Source organism: Orcinus orca, chromosome 19 (genome assembly GCF_937001465.1).
Source record: "Orcinus orca chromosome 19, mOrcOrc1.1, whole genome shotgun sequence".
In the NCBI taxonomy this organism is placed as follows: Eukaryota; Metazoa; Chordata; class Mammalia; order Artiodactyla; family Delphinidae; genus Orcinus; species Orcinus orca.
In genome coordinates, this window is record NC_064577.1 from 19622583 (window position 1) to 19645804 (window position 23222).

The window sequence follows — 23222 nt, forward strand, 5'->3', positions numbered from 1 at the left end:
TTGGCCAAGCAGACTGGCTCTGGGCACTGGAAATGAATGAGGGAGACTCTAGACCAAAGCCCCTGACCAGAACCTGGGAGCCAGGTCCAGGATCTGGAGGGACTAAACCCCCTGGACCCCACCCCTACTCTACCCAAACCCCTCTGCCTCAAGCCTGGATCTGCATCCACCGCTCTACCGTACTCATCTTGAGAGCAGGGGCTGGAAGGGTTTTGCTCACTATGGGGCCACAGTAAGGGCTTGGCCAGCATATAGCAGGAACTCCAGAATTTGTTTAATGAGCAAAACCACCTACGTATTGTCTACAGAGGCCAGGCCCTCTCCTGCCTTTGCTCGTGCTGTTCCTCCTCCACTGGCCCGCAGCCTCTCTGATCACCCCAAGGAAGACGGGCTTCCAGAACTCAGCACAGTAGGATCCTGGCTCCTGTGGGCCCACGGTGCCCTGGGCACCTGGACATACGGCTTACGAAGTCCATCCTCCTTGCAGTTGGAGAAAAGACAGTGGGCGAGCCCGTCCTCAGCCCTGCGTCAGCAATTGCTCCTCTCCTCTGCAGCCTCGGTGGGCAATGAACTCTGCCCCCCCACCCCCTTCAGAGTTTCAGGGCAAAACAAAGGGATTAAGGAAGAACCAAAGGCAAGTCCTCTCTTACGACAGCATCAGACAACTGTTTCAAAATATATTAGATTTGGTTTTTATTGTAGAGCACACATATCAGGGCAAAGTGCTGCACACACAACTACAAATCATTTTTGGGAAAAAAGCTGTAAAAAAAAACAAAAAAAAACTGCAACTGCTTTAGTTATGCAGCCCCGACTCGAGGAATCCACACTGGCAAAGGAGCTCTGGCCCCTGAGAGAGGCTTCTTGATGGGGGCTGCCCCCCAGCTTTCTGCAGCCTCTTCTGTAAGACTAGCCCCCTGGGATGGCAGCAGCCTGGGGACTGGGAGGGCCTCTGCTCTCAGCAGGCCTGGGTCTTGGCCCTGGCTGGCAAGAAGACATTCCTAATGAACCCAGATCAGCAAAACCTTGCAGCCTTCAAGGATCTGAGCAGGAGGAAACTGCCGAAGACTTCACTTATTTTTTCCCTTTCATTATTATCTTTTAAAGGACCCTTCCTTCCCCAGCTCTCATGCCCCTGAGGCGGAGGAGGCACCAACCCAGTCTGCAGGCCTGAGCTCTGGCCTTGGATGCATCCTGCAGGCGGACAGAGGGGGCGGGCAGCTTCCTATGGGGACTGACATAGGGAGAAGGCCCAAGGAGGGCCGATGGAGAAGAAAGGAAAGGGAAAGGAAAAAGCCAGGAGACCAAAGGAAAAAATGAAAACTCAGAACAAAAGAAAACAAAAACCCTACCACACACCACAACAATTTTCCATAGCCCAAACGCTAGACTCAGAAGGACACCAGTCCCTCCAGCTAGAAACAATTCCTAAAACTGCCCCAATACGGCAAGTCTAACTGTTCCACACAATCACACGTGTATGCTTAAAAGGAGCAACCCAGCAAAGAGGCAGGCTCCTGGCAAGAGGTCAGGACCACTGCAGCCGGCCCCTGGGCAGCCCAGGGACCCGTGGGCAGAGCAGGCCAGAGGGCATGCAGGAAGCCCGGGGTCTCAGCCAACTGAACAGCTCTGGGGCAACAGGGGCTGGCAGTACCTAGGCCTCTGCCCGGTCATCCCTAACAATTGCTGCAGGAGGAGCGGGTATCTGCGGGAGCTGCTGGGGCCTGGAGAGCAAGTGAGGGGTGGGAGGGCAGCAGGCCCCCTGCAGAGTCGGCAAGACCTCAACCCATGGCAGACAGTGGGGGGAGGGGGAGGAGATTGAACTTCATTTACAACACTAAGAAGATTTACATTTAAAGCAAAACAAGAATTTTTCTAAACCAAAACATTTTGTTGCTTTTAAATAAACCCAGCCAGACACAGCCCCACGTGAGGACAGCTGCCCCCCACGCCTCCACTGGCCACTCCAGCGTGAGCTTCTGTGCCTACAGATGCCAACAGCCTTTCCATCCAGGAGGAAAACCAAGAACACGAGAACCAGGTCCTGGCCAATTCTGTTCTTCAGCCTTAACAGGCAACAAACCAAGGAAAAAAATATAAGAATCAAAAAAAGAAAAGGAAAGGAAAAAACCCCCTCAAAACGCAACAAAAGGAGGGGCAGCTAGTGAGGATCAAGCCGAGTCCCGGAGGCTCAGGCCTCAGTGCCGCCGCATCTTCACCTTGCGGGCGGGGCTGCCCGCCGCCTCCGAGCAGTCCTCCCCGGGCTCGTAGGACTTGCGCCAGTAGTTCTCCGAGCTGAGGCTGCCCCTCCGCCGGTGTGTGGGCAGCAGCACCGAGCGCCGGTTCTCCTCCTTGTCCATCTCCAGGATCCGAGGCCTGTGAGGGAAGGGGTGGGGGAGGCGTTACCCAGAGACTGGCCCAGGGCCACCCCAGCTCACCAGGTCTCCATGGAGGGGGGTGTGTGGCAGTGGCAGAAGCACTGGCACCGTGTCTTTCTTTGCCCAGCAGGTGCCAACGGTCACCCCTCGTCTTTGAGACATTCCCCGGTTACCCTGTGGGGTCTGCTGGGCTCTGAGCCTGGTGCCCCAGGACACCACCAAGGCTGCCGGGCAGAAGGCGGCTTTCCTATCACAGCCTCAAGCCCCTGCCTGGTTCTGGCATCCCCCTCGGCTTCTCAGTCCTCCCCCGACTCCCAGTCTCCCTCTCTGCTCACCAACCCCACCAGCCCTGAAACTACCAAGCTCTTACTGTCCCCGGCTCTCAGCCCATACGGCACCCCTGGCCCACACTGCCCCTCCCATACATCCTCCCCATCCTTCCAGCCTCAGCTTCAGCAGCTTCCTCAGAAACCCTTCTGAAACGGGCCCCTGCTCTGCGACCTTCCGAGGCCTGCACTTCCCTGCTAAAGTCCCATGTAACCCACTGGAGCGTGTGTCAGGGAGCAGGACCAGGGAAGGCGTGGGAAGGCACACAGCGTTCCCACAGGCGGATGGCCAGGGCTTAGTCGAGAATGCCACCAACCCCAGGGAACCAGAGAGAAGGCATTGGAAAGGTGGACAATGCCTGGCTCCCAACCACCTACCCCAGGCTTCCCACCTATCTTGCCCTGCAGCCAGGCCGTGGCGCCTGCGTTGAGGGACCGCAGCTGAGTACCTGTGGGCAGCATCAGGGTCTGCCTTGCGGTGGGACCGCTTGGGTTTCAGAGCGGGGTCCCTGTTGTTTCCGGACAGACGATCTGAGGCATAGCTGGGTGGTAACACGGAGCTACTCAGGGACTTTGTTTCCAACCGGGGTGCATCTAATCTTGTCCTGCAAAGGAAATGCACGTGGGGTCACCAGCAGGCCTCTGGGGAGGGTGTGGCCCCATTAGACCAATTCTTTCTCTGGCCGGGCTAGGTGGAGGCCAGCAGTCTCTGCTCTGAGGTTCAGTCTCCTCATGGTTCAACTAGGAATTGGTCCAGCTGACTTGCAAAGACCGCCCTTCCCAAGTTCAGGCTTAGGAGTCGGGAACGGGAACACTTCTGTTTGGAGACTTCCAGTGACCTGCTGCCCCAGGGGAAGGATCCCAGGGCTCTCTCAGCTGGATGAGACAGCCCCATCTCACCCTCCTCCGGCCCAGAGATTCTCAAGGGACAGCTACTGCACCTGCCAGAAGACTGAGGGCCCCACTGGTGGGCACCAACACACTCCAACAGACACATCCACCCCTGCCTGAAAAACCAGACAGGAAGGTTCCCCTGGTCCAGGCCTGTGGAAGGACTGGAAGGGAACAGAGTAAGAGCTTCCCTACCCTTACACGGGGACACCAAGGCTGTGGTAGAGCCAGGAGGAGGGCCCAGACCCAATCCCACATTCACGCTCGGCTCTGGTCCCAACACAGACACCTGGCAGCTTCTGCTGGTTCCGGGACACTGACCAAGCCAAGGCCAGAGGGCTTCTGAAGGCAAAGCCCCCACCTGGCACTTGGAACACACCAGTCAGTCGAGGAAAAGCGTTCAAGTATGGTGGGGGAAGAAGGGATGGAGAAACTGGGTAGGGGTAGCCCAGGGCAGCGATCCGAGTCCTTTAAGAAGTCAGGCCAGGAGGAAGCTGGCCTGGGAAGCCTCAAAGAAGCCCCAAGGCCTCTTGTGGGATACAGAAGCCAGCAAGTCAGGCTGCTGGCAGCAAGGGGCAAGAGAGAGGCCTGGGGCGGGGAGTGATGGGGGCGCAGCTGGCAGAAGGCCCTGGAGGCATCTTTCCCATGGGCTGCTGGCCACAAAGGAACAACTGGGTTCTGAGGAAGAAGGTGCTATGGTACCTCAAAGGACATCCTCACAAGAACGCTGGGGGAAGAGAGCAGAAGGGGAACCCAAGAGCTGCCTTGGCTTCTTGGGAATGACTGCGCCCGGTCCTCATAACAGAAGGGAAGACTAGGTCAGTCAGGAGGGAAGGCACGTGTGCCAGGAAGTCCTGGGAGAAAAGTCTAGTCCAGGTGAGCCTCCAGGCCTCTTAGACAGGGAAGCCAGAAGGGCCCAGCTGCACTTACTGGCCCACCAGCCTCGGCTTCCACTCTGGGGACCCCAGGCTACAGGAGACAGGACCTAGGAGCAACAGGAAGATCCAGCCCTGAGGCTGCCACTCAGAGTATGGGCTAGTCACCATCCCTTTCAGGGCCTGTCTCCCCATCTGAGCAAAGGCCTCTTTCAGTTCTGAGGGTCTAAGTCGCCCCCTTCAAGGCTAGGCTCCTTTCGAGGGGCGCTGGGAAGAGGTGGTGCTGGGCACACCCAGACCTGAGGGTGGGAACCAGAATCACCGAAGCCCTGAGACCTCTCGTTGACCAGGCCAGGCCTCAGATCCCTGCGCTGAGAGCTCACACCAAATGTGACATGAGCCAAAAAGCTCGACTCAGAGGACTCCAGAGTCTGAAGCCTCAGGAAGGAAAGCGCCCCTCCAGCACTGCCGAGCCGAGCTGACCCGAAGACCCCGCGGGTGCCGGGAGCACACGCCCAGGGCAGAAAAGCCCGTGTGGGCAGGACCCGCAGCCCAAGACCGTGAAGTGGTTTCCTCGGGTGAGTGCGGAAGGCCAGAGAAGAGCAGCGCCACCAAGAGGAGAGCCTGGCCCACACACCTCCGGGGCTGGAAGGCACATCCTGCCACGCAGGCATGGCTGGCACACACTGAGCCCTGGTGGGGCCCGCCCTTCCTGAGCTGCTTGCGACTAGGGCGGCCGGCCCGGGCAGCCAGGGGCAGTGGTGGGGGCCCCTTGCTGTGGGTCCAGGACTGCTGCGGAGGCTGGGGAGACAGGTGGGACCAGCTGAGAGTGGACAGAAGCCAGGCACACAGACAGGCTCTGTGTCCCTCCAGCTGCCTGAGAGAAGAAGAGACGGAAGGCGCAGCTCCCCCCACAACAGCTCTGCTACTGTCAGGGCCAGCCCTCAGGGAAGGGGTGATCAGAAGCAGCCCCACCAGAAACTCAGCCTCCCGCACCCACTTTGGGGGCAGTAGGAGCTCTGGGGCCCGACACATTCCCTGGGGCTGTTACAAGTACATCTCAGAACATTGGAGGAGCTCTACTTTTGAAAAGCCACCAAGCTGCAAGAAGCCGGGCTAGAGCCAGATGCGCAGCCCAGAGCCCACCAGCAGTGTGCCTTCAGAGCACACCCCCCTCCCCTCTTAAAGGGCAGCCAACTCCCAGGGAGCAGGCCAGGGTTCAGCAGACAGAGCCACAGGTTTGGAGGCAGGAAGCCCAGTTCTAGCAGTAAGGTCTGGGCCTGCGCCTCCTCGGGTGGTTAACAGGAACCAAGACCTTCCTTACAGATCTGAGCCAACATCCAGGGGTCATGGCAAGGCACCCCAGGTATGTCGGGACAGCCCCCAGGACAAAGCATGGACTGGTCCTAGGTACCGGGAAGCCGGAACCAAGGGAGGATGGCCAAGCATTAAGGTAACATTACCATGTGACCAGAGAGGAAGGGAGGAGACTGACTGTCTAGGTGCTGCCTTCTTGTTCCTTTATCAATCATGACTCCCGCGGAGAAGCTGCTGGGGCGGGGCGGGGCGGGGCGGGGTGGGGGAGGGGGAGAGTGCGAAATCAGAGACCCAGTCACTGGCCTCAGCCACACAGCTGCTACCCCAGGATGCCCCTGAAGCCCAGGCAGGCTCTCTTCACCGTGGCAGAGCAGAGAGCTGTCCTGGCAGAGGCAGGCCACCGTTTCTGGGAGACGGGGAACCAGTCTGCACTTCAGGCCCCGCTGCTAACCACCCACAACTGCTGGTTCCGCCCTCCCCAAGCACCCTTGTACTACAAAGCCTGGCTTTCCCAATGGAGCGAGCAGGCAGGGCACAGTGAGGCAGACCTGTCAGAGTACACTCCTCGCCTACGAGTGCCCTGGGCCCCAAGGTCTATGCTCCTGCCCCTCTAAGTATCAGACTCCCCCACAGCCGAGACCCACACCCATCCCTCCTGCAATAGTACCGCCTCCCAGCTCCCACCAACACCACACGCTTCTCTCCAACTCCTGCCCTGCTCTCCCCGCATGGCAGTGCTGACACGGGTGCAGCAGCCTGCTACGGTCAGAGGAGCCTGAAGGACACCTGAGTGTATCACCCAAAGAAAGGGCACCCCAAGCACGTACATGGTCCTGGGCTCCCAGCAGACCTCCCCCGACCCAGGCCAACAAAACACCCAGTCCCCAAGGGGAGCCTCTCCAAATCACCCAGCCTGGTTACCACCACGCCATCCATGCCACATGCGTGTAACCCAGGGCCCCCACAGACGCCAGCCAGACCACAGGATCAGGGTGCTCAGGGATCCCCCAGTTCAGGCCCTGGTAAGGGCTCACTGTCCTCCAGGACACCAGGAGACCTGACACTGAGGCTGCTTTCCCGCACCGGGGCTGCTGACCACCATGGCTCTGGGCTCCCCTTTCCTCACGCTGTACCTGACCGAGCACAGCCGTCCTTATCCCTACCCCTGCCCCATCGAGATCAGAGGGGGCAACGGTGAGGAAGGGCCGAGAAGCACACACAGCAGTCTCGAGTTTAATCATCTCCAGCATCCCAACGGCCCCAATTTTCAGGTAAGAACACAGGGCTCAGGTAACCAACTTGTATTCAGTAAAAAAGGGACAGAGCCAGGCCAGGAGCCCAAGCCAGTCACATCCCTGGCGGCCTCACCGCCTCCTTATTCCTTAGGCAGGTTGTGGATACACCCAATCTCCGGACTCCCCGGGAACAAAGGTGCGTAGTCCTTGGTACCGGGACAAAAACCATGGAGACACAAGCAGTGGCAGGCAGGTGTCCCGGTGGGGGCCATATCTCAGGCCTGGCCGGGATCAGGGAAACGAAGAGCTGAGGGACAAAGCCCAGCGCACACCCTCTGCTCATCCACACACACAGCCTTGCATTCGGCTGCTCTGCTTTCTGGGAGGGCCTCCCTCTGACCCCAGGGACCCCCGGACCGAATGACCCAGTAGGCCGTTTAGCTCAGCCTCCCACAGGCAGTCTCTCCTAAACAAGCCCCCACCTGCTGCTCCCAGGCCTCGGTCCTCCCCAGGGCCCTCCAGACCTCCCGCACAGCAGCGAGCACTCTGACGAGCTCCGACTGGGTCCCGCCCCATCCGTCTCCACTGTGTTCCCCACTCGGGGCCTCTATTAGGAACAGCACCTCCGCCTGACCTGTCCTTGCCCCTGAGCCTGTTCGAAGCCTGCCTGAGGCCCACACACCACCCCTGACTGCCTTCAGGCGGCACCTCTCTCGATAGCATTCCCTGACCAGCCTCCGGTGAGGCGCTAAACCTTTACCTTCCCCCAAAGGTAAAGTGAATGAGAAGAGACCACACTCACCACTTTCCCAGCACCAGCACAGAGCCCAGCACACACCAGCTTTGGTTAACATTTGGCAAGTGACTCTCCAGCTGCTTTTCCAAACTTCAGCCCACTGTGAGCCAAGCTCCACTTGACCAGCGGCAAAGAAACAGGCTATTTACACCGCCTTGAGCCGTTTCCTCTGGTTAATCATGCAGGAACACAAGTCTCATAGGCCAACCCGATGCAGGCCTGGGGGCCTCCTGAACACCAAGAGATTGGGTGCCCTGGCCACCAACCAGAAGGCCCTGAGGGCCACAAGCCATCGTCTGATGCTGAAGTTTGGATCCAGTGCCTCCTTCCCCTCACTGCCCCTCCATTCCAGAGGCCCTCTATACTTCCCGCCTTCAAGCTCACCAATTCTGCCTGGCCAGCAGTTTCCAGCTCAGGAGCCAGAGCTACCAAGCGTGTCTCAACAAGCTCCCGAAGCTGCAGGTCGTCTTTTTGTTTGTGTTTGCTGGGCCCCAGTGGACACGCTCTGTGCTCCTAGGACAATGCTCACTCTGCTTGTGCTGTCTGAGCGTGCGAAGTGCCCACCTACCACAGACCCGGCCCCAAGGGAGCGCTAAGTCTCCTACATGCCCACCTCGGGTGCCTTGTGCACACGAGATGCTTCACGTTCCCAAGTCAGGAATCCCTGCTCAGAGATCACTCCAAACTGGCTAGAGAAGCCGAGGCAGTGAGCTGCCTGCTTGAACCCCTGTCCAAACAGAGTTCATACCCTCCACTCTCAGGGTTAATGTGTGGGAAGCACTCTACCCGGCGCCCAGCCCCTAGTAGCCGGGTGCTTGGCAGAGGGCAGCACACAAGGCCCTTAGAAGGCCGCACGTCAGGGAACTGTGGGAAAAACCAAATACTCCCCTACCCCAATGACTGCCACACCTCAGAAGTTGGCCAGCCTCCTGGTTCTCTAACCAGTCATTTAAAACTTAAACCACACTTCCAAAAAAGTAGGTCCAGCTTCCCTGCCAGGGGAACCAATGATTGACAAAGATGCATGCTGGGCAGCTTGTTCTGGGTGGGCTGGGAAACAGCGACATTCCAGGAAGTTGGGCGTATTCAAGAGCTGACCAACCTGCAGCCGCAGCCTCACCCCACACCCTGGAGGGTAGCCCCCTACCGCTTAAAATACTCTCAGCCCCCAGCTCTCTACTGGCACAGCAGAGGCAAGAAAGCCCTTCTGTATGTAAGGCTCTGGGTTCTTCAACTCACAGCATCCGCCCTGGGGCAGGGCTCGGGGTGTTCCACTGTGCAAACCACCAAGGGCCACAAGACCCAACACCAGGAGACCCAGGTTCAAGGCTGCACTCAGCCATTTAGTGGTTGTGACCCCAAACAGATGACACTACGCTGCAGCCTAGGGACTGCACCCCCGGGGAGGCTCTCCGAAGGTCACTCCCAGCGAGAAACTATGGCACCTCCTATGAAGACTCAGCATCATCCCCGTGCAAAGGAGCCGTGTTCTGCTGAGCCAGGCAGCACTTGACCGCCGCCCACCCGTTTCCCCCCATGAGGCCCTTAGAAAGACTACCGCAGTGCTGACCAGCCTGAAGTGGTGACAGAGGCCCCAGGCCCTCCCTCTGCAGCCTGTGCATCTATATCCAAACCTAAGAGAAGGCAGAGCTGGCTCCACCCTACCTGCCTACGAGGAGCAGGACCGGGCTCAGTGCCCAGGTCCCACCTGTCAGGATGTGGCCTCACCGAAGGACACAGAGTCAGCCAGGCACCCACCAAGGCCACATCCTTGACCCCTGGGCAGCGCCTGAGCCAGGATGCAACCCTTTTCATCAGGTCACCAGCTTGTCCTTTTGTACCTGGTGCTGTTCATCGACCGGAGCTGTCCTCCTCTGGACCGGCCTCAGTGCTGGGACTCAGATGAACACGGCTCTCCCTGCCCCCCACAGAACACAGCTTTGGAACTCACAATGGCAAGTGTACAGGCTGTGACAGCAGGGGGTAGGGGGTGGGCTGAGAGAGCTACATGTATATGATGCTTCCTGCGTGTCAAGATGGTTGACCCTCGAGCCTTGAAGGACGGCTAGGTTAACCAACTTTCAGCGCGTATAATGTGGGTCATCTGGGGGGTGGGTGTGGGTCAGAAGGGAAAGCATTCCCAACAGAGGCCACACTGCTGCAAGAGTCTGGGACATCAGTGCGTGGGCCACACTAGGAGCCGCAGGTAATTTAACGTTAAGTGGGAAGGAGACAACAGGGAGAACATTGAGGGAGGAGGCTGGATGGACAGGCAAAGTCCAACAGAGACCTTGGATTTTACTCTGCAGGCAAGAGAGCTGCCCTTGCCTCTGCTCTGGTCCCCTGGGTGGGCTGCCTACAGCTAGGCACTTCACCAGCTTAGCAGCCTAGGGAAGCTGCGGAGGTGGGGGCACCCATCCACTCCTTTCCAGCCCAGTCCCCGGCTGGCTCCTGGATCCACTCAGGGCAGAAGGTCAAAGAGCCCAGTCACCCACAACAGCCATTCTCCTCGGTCAGAACGCTACAGGGGCTCAGCTGGCCAAAGAGCTTCCGGGGTGAGCTGGTTAACAGTGTGCAGAGTCCTGGGGACTTCCCTGGTAGTGCAGTGGTTAAGAATCCGCCTGCCAGTGCAGGGGACACGGGTTTGAGCCCTAGTCCGGGAAGATCCCACATGCCGCGGAGCAGCTAAGCCAGCATGCTGCAACAAATAGTAGCCTCCGCTCGCTGCAACTAGAGAAAGCCCACACGCAGCAACAACAAAGACCCAACGCAGCCATAAACAAATAAATAAACAAACAAACAAAAAAACAACAACAGTGCAGAGTCCTAGCTCCATCAAGGAGCATCCGGCTCGGGCAGACAGGTACGGGAGCCACCGCTCGAGGAAGGAAACAGCCAGAAGAACGACCCAACACTCCAGCTCTGGCCACTTCCTCCTGCACCTCCAGTGAAGCTTTCCCTGGGATGAGCTATTATGAGGAGCTGGGAAGGAACACCTAGAAGGTGCTGCTCTGGTTCTACTCCCCCCCCACCCTCATTCCTGCCCCGGGTGGGCCACCTGGTCTCTGGCTGCCGCTGGAGGTACCAGGCACACCTGACAAGAAATGACTGGGAAGGAAAGGCCAGAAGGGAGCAACACATTGGGCTGCCTCACTTCTGGGTCCTGGGTTTTGGACTGTGCTGGGAACCACAGGAAAAGCAAGCGGAAAAGCAGATAAAAACCCTTCTTCTGATGGATTCTGGGAATATTCTTAGGCTAGAGGAGAAACGCTGCCAGGCTGACCACTGACTGGAGTTCCCCTAGGTGCCCAGCGCCCTGCCTGTACCGCAGGACTGTCCCACAGGTCTGGGTCATCTCCATTCTACAGATGATAAAACAGACTCAATGTTCTGACTTGGCAAAGCGGCAGGGCCGTGCCAAAGAGACATCACCACCACAATGTACTGGAGCTCCGGACCCAAAGGGCCAAGATGCAGAAGTGATAAATTGCAGTTAAAAAGATGACCAAAAAAAAAAAAAGATGATAAGCCAGGGTTTCCCTGGTGGTGCAGTGGTTGAGAGTCCGCCTGCCGATGCAGGGGACACGGGTTCGTGCCCCGGTCCGGGAAGATCCCACATGCCGCGGAGCGGCTGAGCCCGTGAGCCATGGCCGCTGAGCCTGCGCGTCCGGAGCCTGTGCTCCGCAACGGGAGAGGCCACAACGGTAAGAGGCCCGCGTACCGCAAAAAAAAAAAAAAAAAAAAGATGACAAGCCAGAGAGTAAGGATGTACTTAAAAAAAGAAAGAGCTCCCAATGGCCAAAGCTGGGACAAGCTGAGCACAGAACAGACACCACAACTCCACACTGATGTCAGGAATGAGTGAACGAAGAAATAAACAAGTGGGGGACAAGACACAAAATCTCCTGTACAGAAGGATTCCAGGCAATCTCTGTGGCGACTCCGCCTCAAAGAGGTGGCACTCCGCCCTCAAAGAGGTGGCGCTCACCCCCCACTCCTTACACGTGTGCCGCTCACAGCGACGTCCCTCCTGGGAGGACAGTGTGGACAGGGGGCAACAGTGACGAACGCAGCCTCAGCCGGGCGCTCAGGGTCAGCGTTGACAGTGGAAGGTCCTGCGTCCTGGACGTGACGTGAGGAGAACTGCGCTGCCCCTCTGCGGTCTCCTCCCCAGACCCACAACCCCGGTGTAACCATGAGGCAACACCCCAACTGAGGGACCTTCCACCACACACCTGGCGGTCGGTGTTACCACGAATAAGGCAAGTCTGAGAAAGTGTTACAGCGGAGAGGAGCTAAGGTGACACGACAACTGCACATCCTGTGGGGTCTGGGACAGAAAAGGACGTGAGGAGAAACTAGGGAACTGTGAGTAAAGGATGGACTCCAGTTAACCGTCCCGGATCAGTATTGGTTCCGTGACTGTGATGAACATACCACACTGATGTGAGACATTACCAGGAAGGGGAACGGAGAGCTCTCTGCTATCTTCACAACTTTCTGTAAACCTAAACCTGTTCTAAAAAATAAAGTTTACTTAAATTAAAAAAAAAACAAGGCAAGCTATAGGACATCCTGCTCCAGCCTGGGTCTAGGCACTGTCCTGCTCACTGACAACTACACGAGCCTGGGCAATCAGCCAGCCTTCTCAGGACCCCTGCCTCAAGGCAGGATTGTCTTGACCCAGCGTCCACGTGGTCAGTCCATTCACCTCGTGAGCAGGAAAAAAAGAAGTGCTGGAGATGCCAGGATTGGCAATGTTGGTCAGTGCGTCCCTGACCCCCTGGCCAAAGAAGAGGGACAGCCACAAGCCATGCGCCTGCTCAACACGCGGCCAGCCACCCACCTACATCCCCTGTCCTCACCCCCTGCTCCTCTCAGAAGTGAAAACCCAGGCATTTTTAAAGCAAGCTGCTGAGGCACAATCTAAAAATACTCAGTGAGAAGCACACGTGACAAATCAGAACCAAGGAGGAAGGAAAAGGAAGAGGTGGGGGGAGGCAGGGCCTGGAAGAATGTCCCCCAAATCCTGTCTCAAGACCCAGCCCACAAACACTGGGAGCGTGTGCTTTTGCTCAGCCCTCGTGCTGAGGGCTATTGACAGAGGAACCCAGACCTCCACCTGCAGTCAGGTCTGCAGGAGCCAGACACCAGGACACTTACTTCCTGAGGATGATGACTGCTCTGCGCTCCTTGATGTCCTGAGGCCGGATGCAGTGAGTGATTTCATCAGCAGCATATCCACTGAAAAGAAACACAGAGCACGTGAGCATGGAGAGTAGATGGACAACCAAAGATCCCCAGGGTTACGGAGACAGAAATAGGGTCCCAGTCTTAACGGCCACCCTCCACCCCATTACGTGACACGTTCAAGGATCTACGTGGGAGGAAATAACGTGTTAAGTTCCAGGATGCTTTTGCCCAGAAACCACTGAAGAGAAAACCTGGAATGAGGTAAAAGCAGGTCTTAAAGCAGAAGCAGAAGCAGGAATCTCCTTGCACAGGCCAGGAGCCCTTCTTTCAAAGGGTCCCCAAGAGGGCACACCTTTAGTGGCTTTGGAGGCCGATGGAGTGACTCAGGCCAGACCCTGGGGAGAAGATAAGAACTGCATCTCCCCCTCCCCCACCCTTGGGCTGGCAGAGGAGGCCAAGGCAGACACTGACAGCACTGAGTCACCAGAGAGAACTAAGGCTGCAAGGTTCAAAAAGAGAATTTGTCTACGTGGAAAAAATGCTTTCAAACACCTTCATTTTGGGGGATCCAAAATCTTGAAGACAACTGTGTTTGGAATATTTTAAAAATTCCCATCACACTCAAGTATCTATTTATTTTCTTCATCAAGTTACATGATTTTGAAAACTGCTCAAACCAATGAATGTGGGTAGACGGCTGTCCTCTTCACAGCTAATGTCTCTCCGATTTGAAACTCTGGAAGCAAACTCAGCTCCCTGAGTACAGGCCCTCACTGGGAGCCTGGCAGCCATGAGGCACTCCCACCCCCCACTAAGCCCTCTACTGAGCCAAGGCAGCTCCGCAGCCACAGGCCTCCTCCCCCTGCTCAGGTTCCCTGGCTGCCACCGGGGACCACCAATCTTCTCTATTCAGCTGCTAATCAGCTTCTTCTCAAGGGCAGCTGTGAAGACGTGGATGGAGCAATGGTCAGAAACACCACAGGCCTGGGAAGGACTCCTCAAAATGGCCAGGCTGCCCCCACGTGGGCAAGAACTAGATGCAAGAGCGGATAAACAGTCCTAGAGAGAAGTACCTCTGATTCAGAAATCTGATTTGGGGCCATGTGGAGGGCAGAGAAAAGAGCTCTTATTTTAGGGATTTTCCCCTTTGAGCTGCTCCTCGACCACAGGTTTTCAATTTTCTCTGTAAATAACAGTCCTGTGAGATAACTACGGACAAATGTCCACAGTCAAATCAATCTGGAAATATTGATGAGTTTAAGAAAGCACTGGTATGTTAAAGGACCTGAGAATTACTACAGCTGACTTTAACTGAGCACTGACCAAGGAACCTTCTCTCAAACAACACCTATTAACATCTGCAGGCGGGAGTTCCCTGGTTGTCTAATGGTTAGGATTCAGCGCTTTCACTACAGAAGCCTGGGTTCGATCGCTGGTCGGGGAACAATCCCACATGCCGCGTGGCATGGCCAAAATACAAAAAAAAAAATTTAGGGACTTCCCTGGTGGCCCAGTGGTTAAGACTTCGCCTTCCAATGCAGGGGGTGTGGATTCGATCCCTGGTCAGGGAGCTAAGACCCCACATGCCTCATGGCCAAAAAACCAAAACATAAAACAGAAGCAATATTGTAACAAATTCAATAAAGACTTTAAAAAATGGTCCACATTAAAAAAAAAAATCTTTAAGAAAATATCTGGAGGCCCAGTGAGAAATGCCATACAGCGATCGAGGAGTTGAAGAGACCTGGGTTACAACCTGAGCTCTGTCACCTTAGCTGAGTCACATGCTGGGCCAACTGCAGGGACAGCAGTAGATTCTCGGGTGTTCATGTGGTGCTGCTCTGTGCTCTGTCACTTACGACATTCCTTTGTGGTGACTAATGATGAGACTGTTAAAAGGGTCAGTGCTCCTGCTCCTCTCTTCTAGGCAGAACTACAGTTATATGTCTTCCTGGTTAGCACCCCTGGAGAAGAGCAGCGGGAGGCCCACCTGCAGGGCTACCATGAGAATTCAGTGAGATAATGCAGGGTGCCTGGCACCCCCATTTACTGAGCACGTGACACAAGCCAGGCGTCCTGGACAACCTTCATCCAGGCTCCCCCTGCAGCAGAGGCCTCCTGGGCCCCCTCCCAGGGCTAGGAGCTCTAAAGCTTATCCTATGCTCTCTCTTGTCACTCCACATTAGGGGAGTGCAGATCTGGGCTCCAAGACAGTCCCATACTAACACGGGACTTTGCCAAAGAGTGAAGTCCAGTTCCCCAAAGGCAATCCAAGGCATATTTCTAAGGCCTAGACCTGCAGTACCGGTTGCAGGCAACCTTCCTTACTGTTAACGAGTGTTACTAATCTGTTTGACTTGGCTATAGGACCTGCCAAGGGCCCTGACTTCCCATCTTCAGCAAGGAACTGCATCCTGTAACACAGAAGCAGCAGATCCAGACGCTGGTCAAATTTTAAGTGCCCCCCACCTCCCAACGTGCTCCAGAACAAAGAGCAAGTCATGCCAGGTTCCTGTCCCCCAGCCCAGGCCTCAGAAGAACTAGTGCAGAAGCAAGACCACACGGGCCCACAGAAATGACCATGGCGCTCACTGACCCCCACCTGAAGAACTCACTGGCACTGGTCTTCTAGAACTTCCTGGCAGCTACGACACAGCCTACTGACCCCGTCCTCAGTATCAAGCTCTGCTGCGAGTAGGAGGCTCCAAGTCCTATCAGAGGAAGCTCTTCTGTCCAAACTTCAGCAGAAAGTGTCCAACAGAGACCACAGAGGATTATTTACTGCTAAGGAACTTACTTGCTACAAGACAAACTGTTTGAAAGTGCCAGTCTGCCAGCTTGAAACTTAATATACCCTGGGTCCAGGCCTAACCTTGGCATGAAGAAAAGTTCCAGTGCCTCCTCCTCTTTTGTTCTCACAGGGAAGGGAGAGGGGAAATACCTGAGGCTGGTACTGCCCTGCACTGAGCCCAAGCACCCCCCCCCCCAATGCAGCAGTGACTAGTGTGCCGCAACCACCCAGAGCAAGAGCCTGGCTGTCACCCACCACACTATGCCTTAGAGTGACTCTTGAAAAGTCTCCCCTCTCTTGGGAAGCTCTGCTCAACTCCCCAGGCTGGGTTCCGCCACACCACCCACCCAACCCTCTCTGCTACTGCAGTTCGGCCTTGTGGCAACTGTCTTCCCCACAAGACAGAGCTCTGCAAAGGCCTTACTCATCTCTGCATACAGCAGACGCTAGATGACGTGTGTGTGTCGAGGTCAACGTTCCTACTGCTGTGAAGACTCAGTTTCTGCATCTGCAAAACACAGACTGCAGCAAGTCCTTCCTCAGAGGATCAGGTGCAGGTCAAATGAGGAGTCTGGAAGACTCTTTATAAGGGGCTGTGCAGGACTACACACCTCTCCTCTAGGGGACAGCCTTGGAGACGGAATTATTAAGGCACAGTTCCAAGGTGGCCGCCATTCCCCATCTACTCTGTGCCCTGCCCAGGGCAGACAGAGCCAGAGATGGAGGGCCTGGCCGAGATCACCAGGACTGCCTGGCGACACCTCCCTCCAGCGGGGGCACCTGCTCTGGCAGCCCCCATGAGCCTGCCTCACCCCTGAGAGGCCTACAGGACCTCACTTAGGATTTGGGGGGCAGCAGGCCAGCCACCTGGGCACAGGGGCAGAACTGTGACCTCAGACTCAAGTTATAATCACACCTGAACCTCCTAGAAGACACATGGCCTAACACGATGAAGCAGTCCTGGGGCTTTCTGAACCCAGAAGGAAGAAGGCCAACCTGCTCCAAGTCCCAATTCTGTACACATCGAAGTATAAACAGAAAGCAGCTGAGCACAGAGGCAGCTTGTTTCCAGACACTTCACCAAAACCTCAAGCCTTCGGTCACGTGAAAGACAATCAATCTTTGCTAACAACTCTAGGACTTCAACAGCCCCATTTTGCAGAGGCAAACTAAGGCCCAGAGAGGTTAAATAACTTGCCCAAAGTCAAACAGCTAAAGTGGTGGCAATGGAACTCTAATCAAACTCTCGGTTTTAGTGTCTATGCTACACTGGTTTTTGTTTTTTGATGGGAGTGGCGGTGGGGAGAGGTAGGTAACGAGGAGTAGGAAGAAAAGCCCATCTGTGTTTCCCAGTGACAAGGTCCAATCTGTCGTGGGGGCCTCACCGACCTCAGCAAAGGATACAGGTATTCCAACCACCTCCAGGGAAAAAGTCCGCAAAGATGAGCCCATGCCTCCAGCGAGTTAGCATCATATCCCAGTAACAGCAGCACACCAACGGCCCAGCCAAGAATGGCCAGCCAGCCCTGAAACTTTTATGGCCTATTTATTTTCTGCTTTCTCTGACCTTCATGACTAAGACCGTCACTAGCCTGCTAGCTTCCTTTCCTTTGCTGCCCTCTGCCTTCTTCTCACGCCTGGCAGAACCAAGGCCAGCCAACACCCCGTAGCCCAGCTCCTCCTGAGAATAAACAGCCCTGACTTCATCCTCAAGTTCCTCCCCCTCTCACGGAATCAGAAGATTCCACACAAGAGATGTGGCCCAGACCTATCTGCCCTACATTCCTAACTATTTTAAGCCAGAAAGCTAAATTTTGCTTTCAACCAGCTGAACATGATCAGTCCTTTGCCCAGAACTGAAGGGGTGCCCGCTCCACCCAGTATCAACTGCTATCTGGAAGTCACAGGCTGCGCTCACCACTGCGTGGTCTCATGGCTGGGCAATACAGTAATTTGCAGACAGGTGGCTAAGGCCTGGCTCTTTGGGCATGTGGCCACCGCAACCACAGACCACTCAGCAGTGATTAAAAATAGCAGCAAGTATGCAATTAGCCTTGAGGTAATTATTCCAATTAATCCATCTGAAATCTGTTTTAATCTGCCACTTACCATACAGGGAACAGGAAAAGGAATACAAGATGAACTGATGTAAGAAGAGATAAAAAAGATTTATTTCTCTAGAGAACAGCATTAAGACAGGACCCACTCAGACCCAGCGTGGAAAGGTTACAGGAAGACAACTCCCAGCTGGCTTGGAAAGAAGTCTGAAGCACTTCCAGAAGGGTCTGCTCCGGAGTTGCTCTAAATGCCCACGTCTGGACACTGCTGAGTCAATGTTTGCCACACACTGGAATCCACGCTGACAACTATTAAATATAAAACTGTATTCCTGCCATATTGCCTTGGACGGGTACAGACACCACTGCCATCAACAACACAAGTCTGAGTCAGATGAGAACTACTAGAACCCCTGCCCACCTGTAGAGAACCACTGTGTTCATCAGCCCCTTCCATCGGCAGCCTTACAGCTCATCACCTCTGCGCTGGGATACTTACCAGGAAGTGAAAGCAAGCATCCCCTCTTACCAGCTCAGGGAAGAGCCCGAGCAGGACTTGCACAGAGGCAGCACTAACATGCAGGTGTTCACACACCTGCATAGCAAGTAAGCTCAGAGAGCTAAGTGAACAGGTGCTGGAGAACTTAAATTAGCGGGGGTGTCCGGAACCTGAGAGCAGTAGCTCTCCCCTGGGGGACGTTTCACCCCTGGGAGACACGTGGCAGTGTCTAGAGACATTTCTGGTCGTCACGGAAGGTGCTTCTGGCATAGCGGACGGAAGCCAGGGATCCAGCTAAACGTTCCAAGAGGCACAGGACAGCCCCCACAAGGACTGCCCACACGTCAACAGGACTGCGGCGGAGGAGCTCTGCTCTAGAGCTTCACCGAGGCACGCCACACCAGAACGTCTACCTCAGGTCCAGGCTGGCCCTGAGGACTAGTAAGGAGCTCCAGCTGCCTCTAGTCGGCACCTACCCCTCACCTAGCCCTCATGCGCTCCCCTCCGCCCGCACCTCTGCTCGGCGGCTCACTCCCAGTCACCTCCCAGCCCCCTTCAAGTTCCTGAAAACCTCCAAACTCCACAGTGGAGTAAGACGTCCCCCCCAGTGTACTCCTGCGGTTACCTTCCTGGGCTGTAACTAACTGACTGTGGCCTCCCCCGGGCCGTGAACTCTGTGAAGGGAAGAGCCATGTTTAAGGCTCCCCCAAATCCCTAGCCCCTTCCCCGACAAGAGAGCAGGGGAGCACGAAGTGGCTGTGTATGGTCGACCCTGTGCCAGGCCCTCTGCTAGACTCCGAATCACCACCTTTAGCTCTAACAGGCTGTGCAAGTTGCCATCACCCTATTTACAGATGGAAAAGCCAGCTCAGAGAATGCCCACAAGGTCCCAAAGCAAACGAGAGGAGAGCTGGGTTCAAAGCCAGGGGCAGCACTTTTCAGGACGTGGCCGAGCCTCCCACAATGACCCCTCAGCCAAGTCAGAATCCAGGAGGAAGGGACTGGGAAAGCCTCGGGACTTCACCACTCTAAGGCAAAGATGAAGAGCGTTTTCCTGGTGATGCAATCCCGCTGCTGATCGCTAACAGACCTGCGCTTTAGGAACCTGAAACCTCTCCTCAATACAGGGTGTGCGTGTGTGGGAGGGAGGGGGCTCTGCAAGTCACAGACTGCCTCTTGTGGCCCCCCCTTTACACACCGGGCCACTGCCAGACCTCCTGCTGACAGCCCTGAGGACCTGTGATGATGTGGGAAACCAGTAGCCCCTTAGGAGAGCAAATGGCCCTCGTGCGAGAGACCCCTTTAAGCACGGAGAGCCCTTCGATGAAGTCAGACACCTAACTGCCTTACACAGCAGGCCACTTGGGAGAGTGTGCCCTGGAAATCCCATCTTAAAGGGCTCTGCCAAGACATCCATCTGGAGCACCACGTAGATCCGAGGAGAAGCCGGGAGCCCATATGACAAGGGAGTACCTGAGAGGTAGATGGCCTCTAGATTTCGACGCATAAGGAAGCCGAAGTACTGCTCCTGCTGCCACTGACTTCGCTAACTGCCCCCTCAGGAGACATGGTGGGCACCACACGGCTCTGCTGCCATTCCCAGATACGGAGGCAGCCTCAGCTGTTCCCCTCAAATGAGACAGAACACTTGCCTCAGGGCACTGAGAGGGCTCCCGGGACCCTGCTTCTCCCCGTGACCGTGGCCTACGGCACTGACCGAAATTCAGAGGTTAAGCTGCTCACAACAGAAGTGCAGTGCCTGCCGATCCTGTACTAGAATTTGGTGGTCAACCAAGCTGCTCGGAACAGCTGCAGTCTAGATCTCCTAAGAGGTTTTGGGGATTACTGAAGTACATCGTTCGATTTACTTGCTTCAGGGCTGGAAGCAGGGAGCTTCCAAGTAAATTTTCTGCTTCATATAAACAGCAAAGGTGTTGCAGCAGGCAATCTTCTCTGAGGGCCAGGGCACTGAGCTAACTCTCAGCAGGTTCTGGGGCTGAAAATAGGCCAAGAGCCTAAGATCTGCTGAACAGCTACAAAGCCTGATACCAGGAAAAGAGACAAGCTTTATTTTGTTTCATATGGTCCTGATTACAGGTAATGCATCTTACAAAGGACCAATGGGCTCTTCTGCAGCCAAGAGGGACTGAATTTTAAGTTTGCTGCACTCTATTCCTGGTCCAACCCCTGATCTGTTCAACTCCAGGGAAGCCACTCCCCCTCCTGGGAATGAAGAACTTGTATCAATTAAATACGCTCAAGGGCTTTCCTCTGTGAGGATCTCCTCTCTTAAAGGAATCCACGAACATGTTCTCTGTTAAAAAGACCAAGAATGGCAAGTTGGAAAGACTTTTAGACGGTAATGCCAGCTAATTTTTTTAAAAACACAGAGTTGGAAATGGAGGCCCAAAATGGAAGTGACTTGCTCAAATCACGAAGATAAAGGAGACTCCGAAAACCACCCTTCCAGAAAGATGCCTTTAGATTAGTTCTGGGTCAAGTCTGCGATCTCGTCAAGTCTGCCCACGGGATAGAAAATTCTAGCTCAGCTCCCTGTTTTCTTACTGCCCGTGTTTTAAACGCAGACCCCTTTCCCCGCCCCCCACCCCCGCCCCGCAAACAGAAGCCTGGGTCAGAAGCGGAAAGCGCGGGCTCCTGGGGGCCGCTCCCTCCTCCTAGGCGGTTACCTGAGCACAGTCACGCTCCCCCTGCGCACCGGCAGGGAAAGCACGGGCTCCGACACCCGGATAGGCTTGAACTGGAACTTGCAGCCGAAGCACAGCGCGGAGTCGCTGAAGAAGGACACGGACACGATGGGGCGCTCGAAGATGTGGATGGGGTCCACGTGAGACACGATGCAGCCGCCGGGCTGGTAGTCGTTGATGACGGCGCTGTTGACGAAGCCCTCGGGGATGACGCGGTGCTCCACCAGCTTCTGGATCACCAGCTGGTGCACCCACTCGGGGATCTCGTCCACGTCGCCCGGCGGGTAGAGGCGCTCCTGGCCGGGTCCGCGCTTCTGCAGCTGGGCGCCGTACGTGTAGCCCTCGCCGAAGAAGTACTTGTTGCGCAGCGGGGCCCGGTCCACCGTGTGCTCGTTGTACAGGCCCTTCTCGGCGCGGGACACCACCTCGTCGATGCGGGCCTCGATCTTGGCGCACTCGTCCTGGCTGAACAGGCGCATCTGGCGGATACCGCTCTTCACCTTGCGCGCTTCCTCCTCCTTCTGCAGCTGCTGCTCCTCGAAGTCGCTGCGCTCGGGGTCCGAGTCCTCTGGGTACTTGCGCTTGGCCCCGGGCGCCGCGTAGGGCTCGGCCGCGGCGGCGGCGGCAGCGGCGGCGGCCACTGCGGCGGCGGCAGCGGCCGCGGCCTCCCGACTGCCCGCCTTGTAGTTGTCCCGGGACGTCATGGACTTGAGCTTCTCCCGCAGGTCCGTGTAGCCGCTGGCGGCCGCCATGGTCCACGCCGCTGCTCTAGGGCCCTCCGCGGCGGGCGGGGCGGCCGGGCATGGCTCTGGGGGACGCGCCCGGGCCCCGGGCCGCAGAGGCCCTCAGCGCCAGGCCCGCGAGCGAGGCCGCGCCGCCCAGCAGGGGCGTCGAGGGGCGGCGGGTCGGCCTCAGGGACGGCGAGTCATGCGGCGACGGCGACGGGGCTCCCTCCTCCTCCGCCTTCTCCGCGTCCCGGGGGGCAGGGGCGCCGGCAGGGCCTCATGCCGCGCAGGGCGGCCGCGGAGGCTCGGCCCGACTCCTGGCCGGACCCTCGGACGCCCGGCTCGGCCCGCACTTTAAAGCGCTCCTCACGACGTCACGGCCGCCCGCCCGACGTCCGCCAGCGCCTCTCCTCAGCGGGCGGCTCCGCGCGCAGCCGCAGTACGACCGGCCACGGCGGCTCCGCGTGCAGCGAGCATGCGCGCGCCTGCGGCCGGGTCAGCAGAGGGGCCGGCGCACGCGCAGACGGGGGCCGTCCACCGCCCCTCCCCCACCCACTGAAGGGCTCCGCGAACGCCCCAAACAGCAGCCTGCCTCCTGTCCGCGCCTCCCCCGCGGCCGTAGGGCTCCCTCCACGGGGGTGCGCTCACGCCGTCAACGCTGTCGCCACGCTACGTCACGGCATCGTCCGAACGCCCGAAATCGCTTCAGCCCCCAGCGCGCAATCACCGGGGAACCGACACAACCCAGCCTGCCCGGTCACCGCCCCCTTGGCGCTTCCACTTTTGTCACTGGGCCACCGGCCACGCGCCGGGCAGGCCCAGACGGCAGCTTCCGGAAGCCGGTTGGCGCGCATGCCTGTCAATCCGGCGGTCGCCTTGGCTACTGCGTCCGTCCCCTAATTAGCGGCGGGCGGGCCGCGAGGACCCCTGAAGGGGGACCGGGTGGCTAAGGGAGTGCCTGAGTGGAGACCAGACCGCAGCGAAGCGCTCAGGGCGCAAGGATACGCTCAGATTGCGGCGCCGAGAGCCCCGGCCCAGCCCCCGGCCCGACGGCTGCTGCCACAGACACCGCCCCCTCGCCGCCGCCCGGCGTGTACGTTGTCCTAGTCACGTCCCGGCGGCGGCGCGTGCGCGGCCCTCCTGGGCCGGGCGCTCCCGGGACGGCGGGGTGCTGGGGACGGCAGCGCGGGCTGCGGTCCTCGGAGTCACTGCCCTCCCGGGCGCCCAGGCCTTTGTTCAGACCCTCCCGGCCCCTGACGGCGGGGCCTGCACGCGTGGTCACGCTCCTTGGTCCCTGTCCCTCCCACCCGTTCCTTAACTGTGGTTTTTGGAGACTCGGCTCACCCCTCTAGCAGCCTCCCCAGATTCTCACTGGGATGAAATGCATCTTGGGTTTCGTGGCCTCGCCACCCTGGCCGTTATGCCCCCAGCCCC

The 23222-nt window shown here is 57.2% G+C and overlaps 1 protein-coding gene across 1 annotated transcript; it reads right to left on the bottom strand.

Annotated features, from left to right (window-relative positions):
* Positions 1-668: 668 nt before the first annotated feature.
* Positions 669-22522, bottom strand: ALKBH5 (alkB homolog 5, RNA demethylase). The gene is made up of 4 exons (XM_004266780.3): positions 21046-22522; positions 12982-13062; positions 3154-3309; positions 669-2376 (listed from the first exon to the last, which is right to left on the bottom strand). The coding sequence occupies exons 1-4, from the start codon at positions 21813-21815 to the stop codon at positions 2199-2201; spliced, it is 1185 nt and encodes a 394-aa protein (XP_004266828.1). The 5' UTR covers positions 21816-22522; the 3' UTR covers positions 669-2198.
* Positions 22523-23222: the final 700 nt, after the last annotated feature.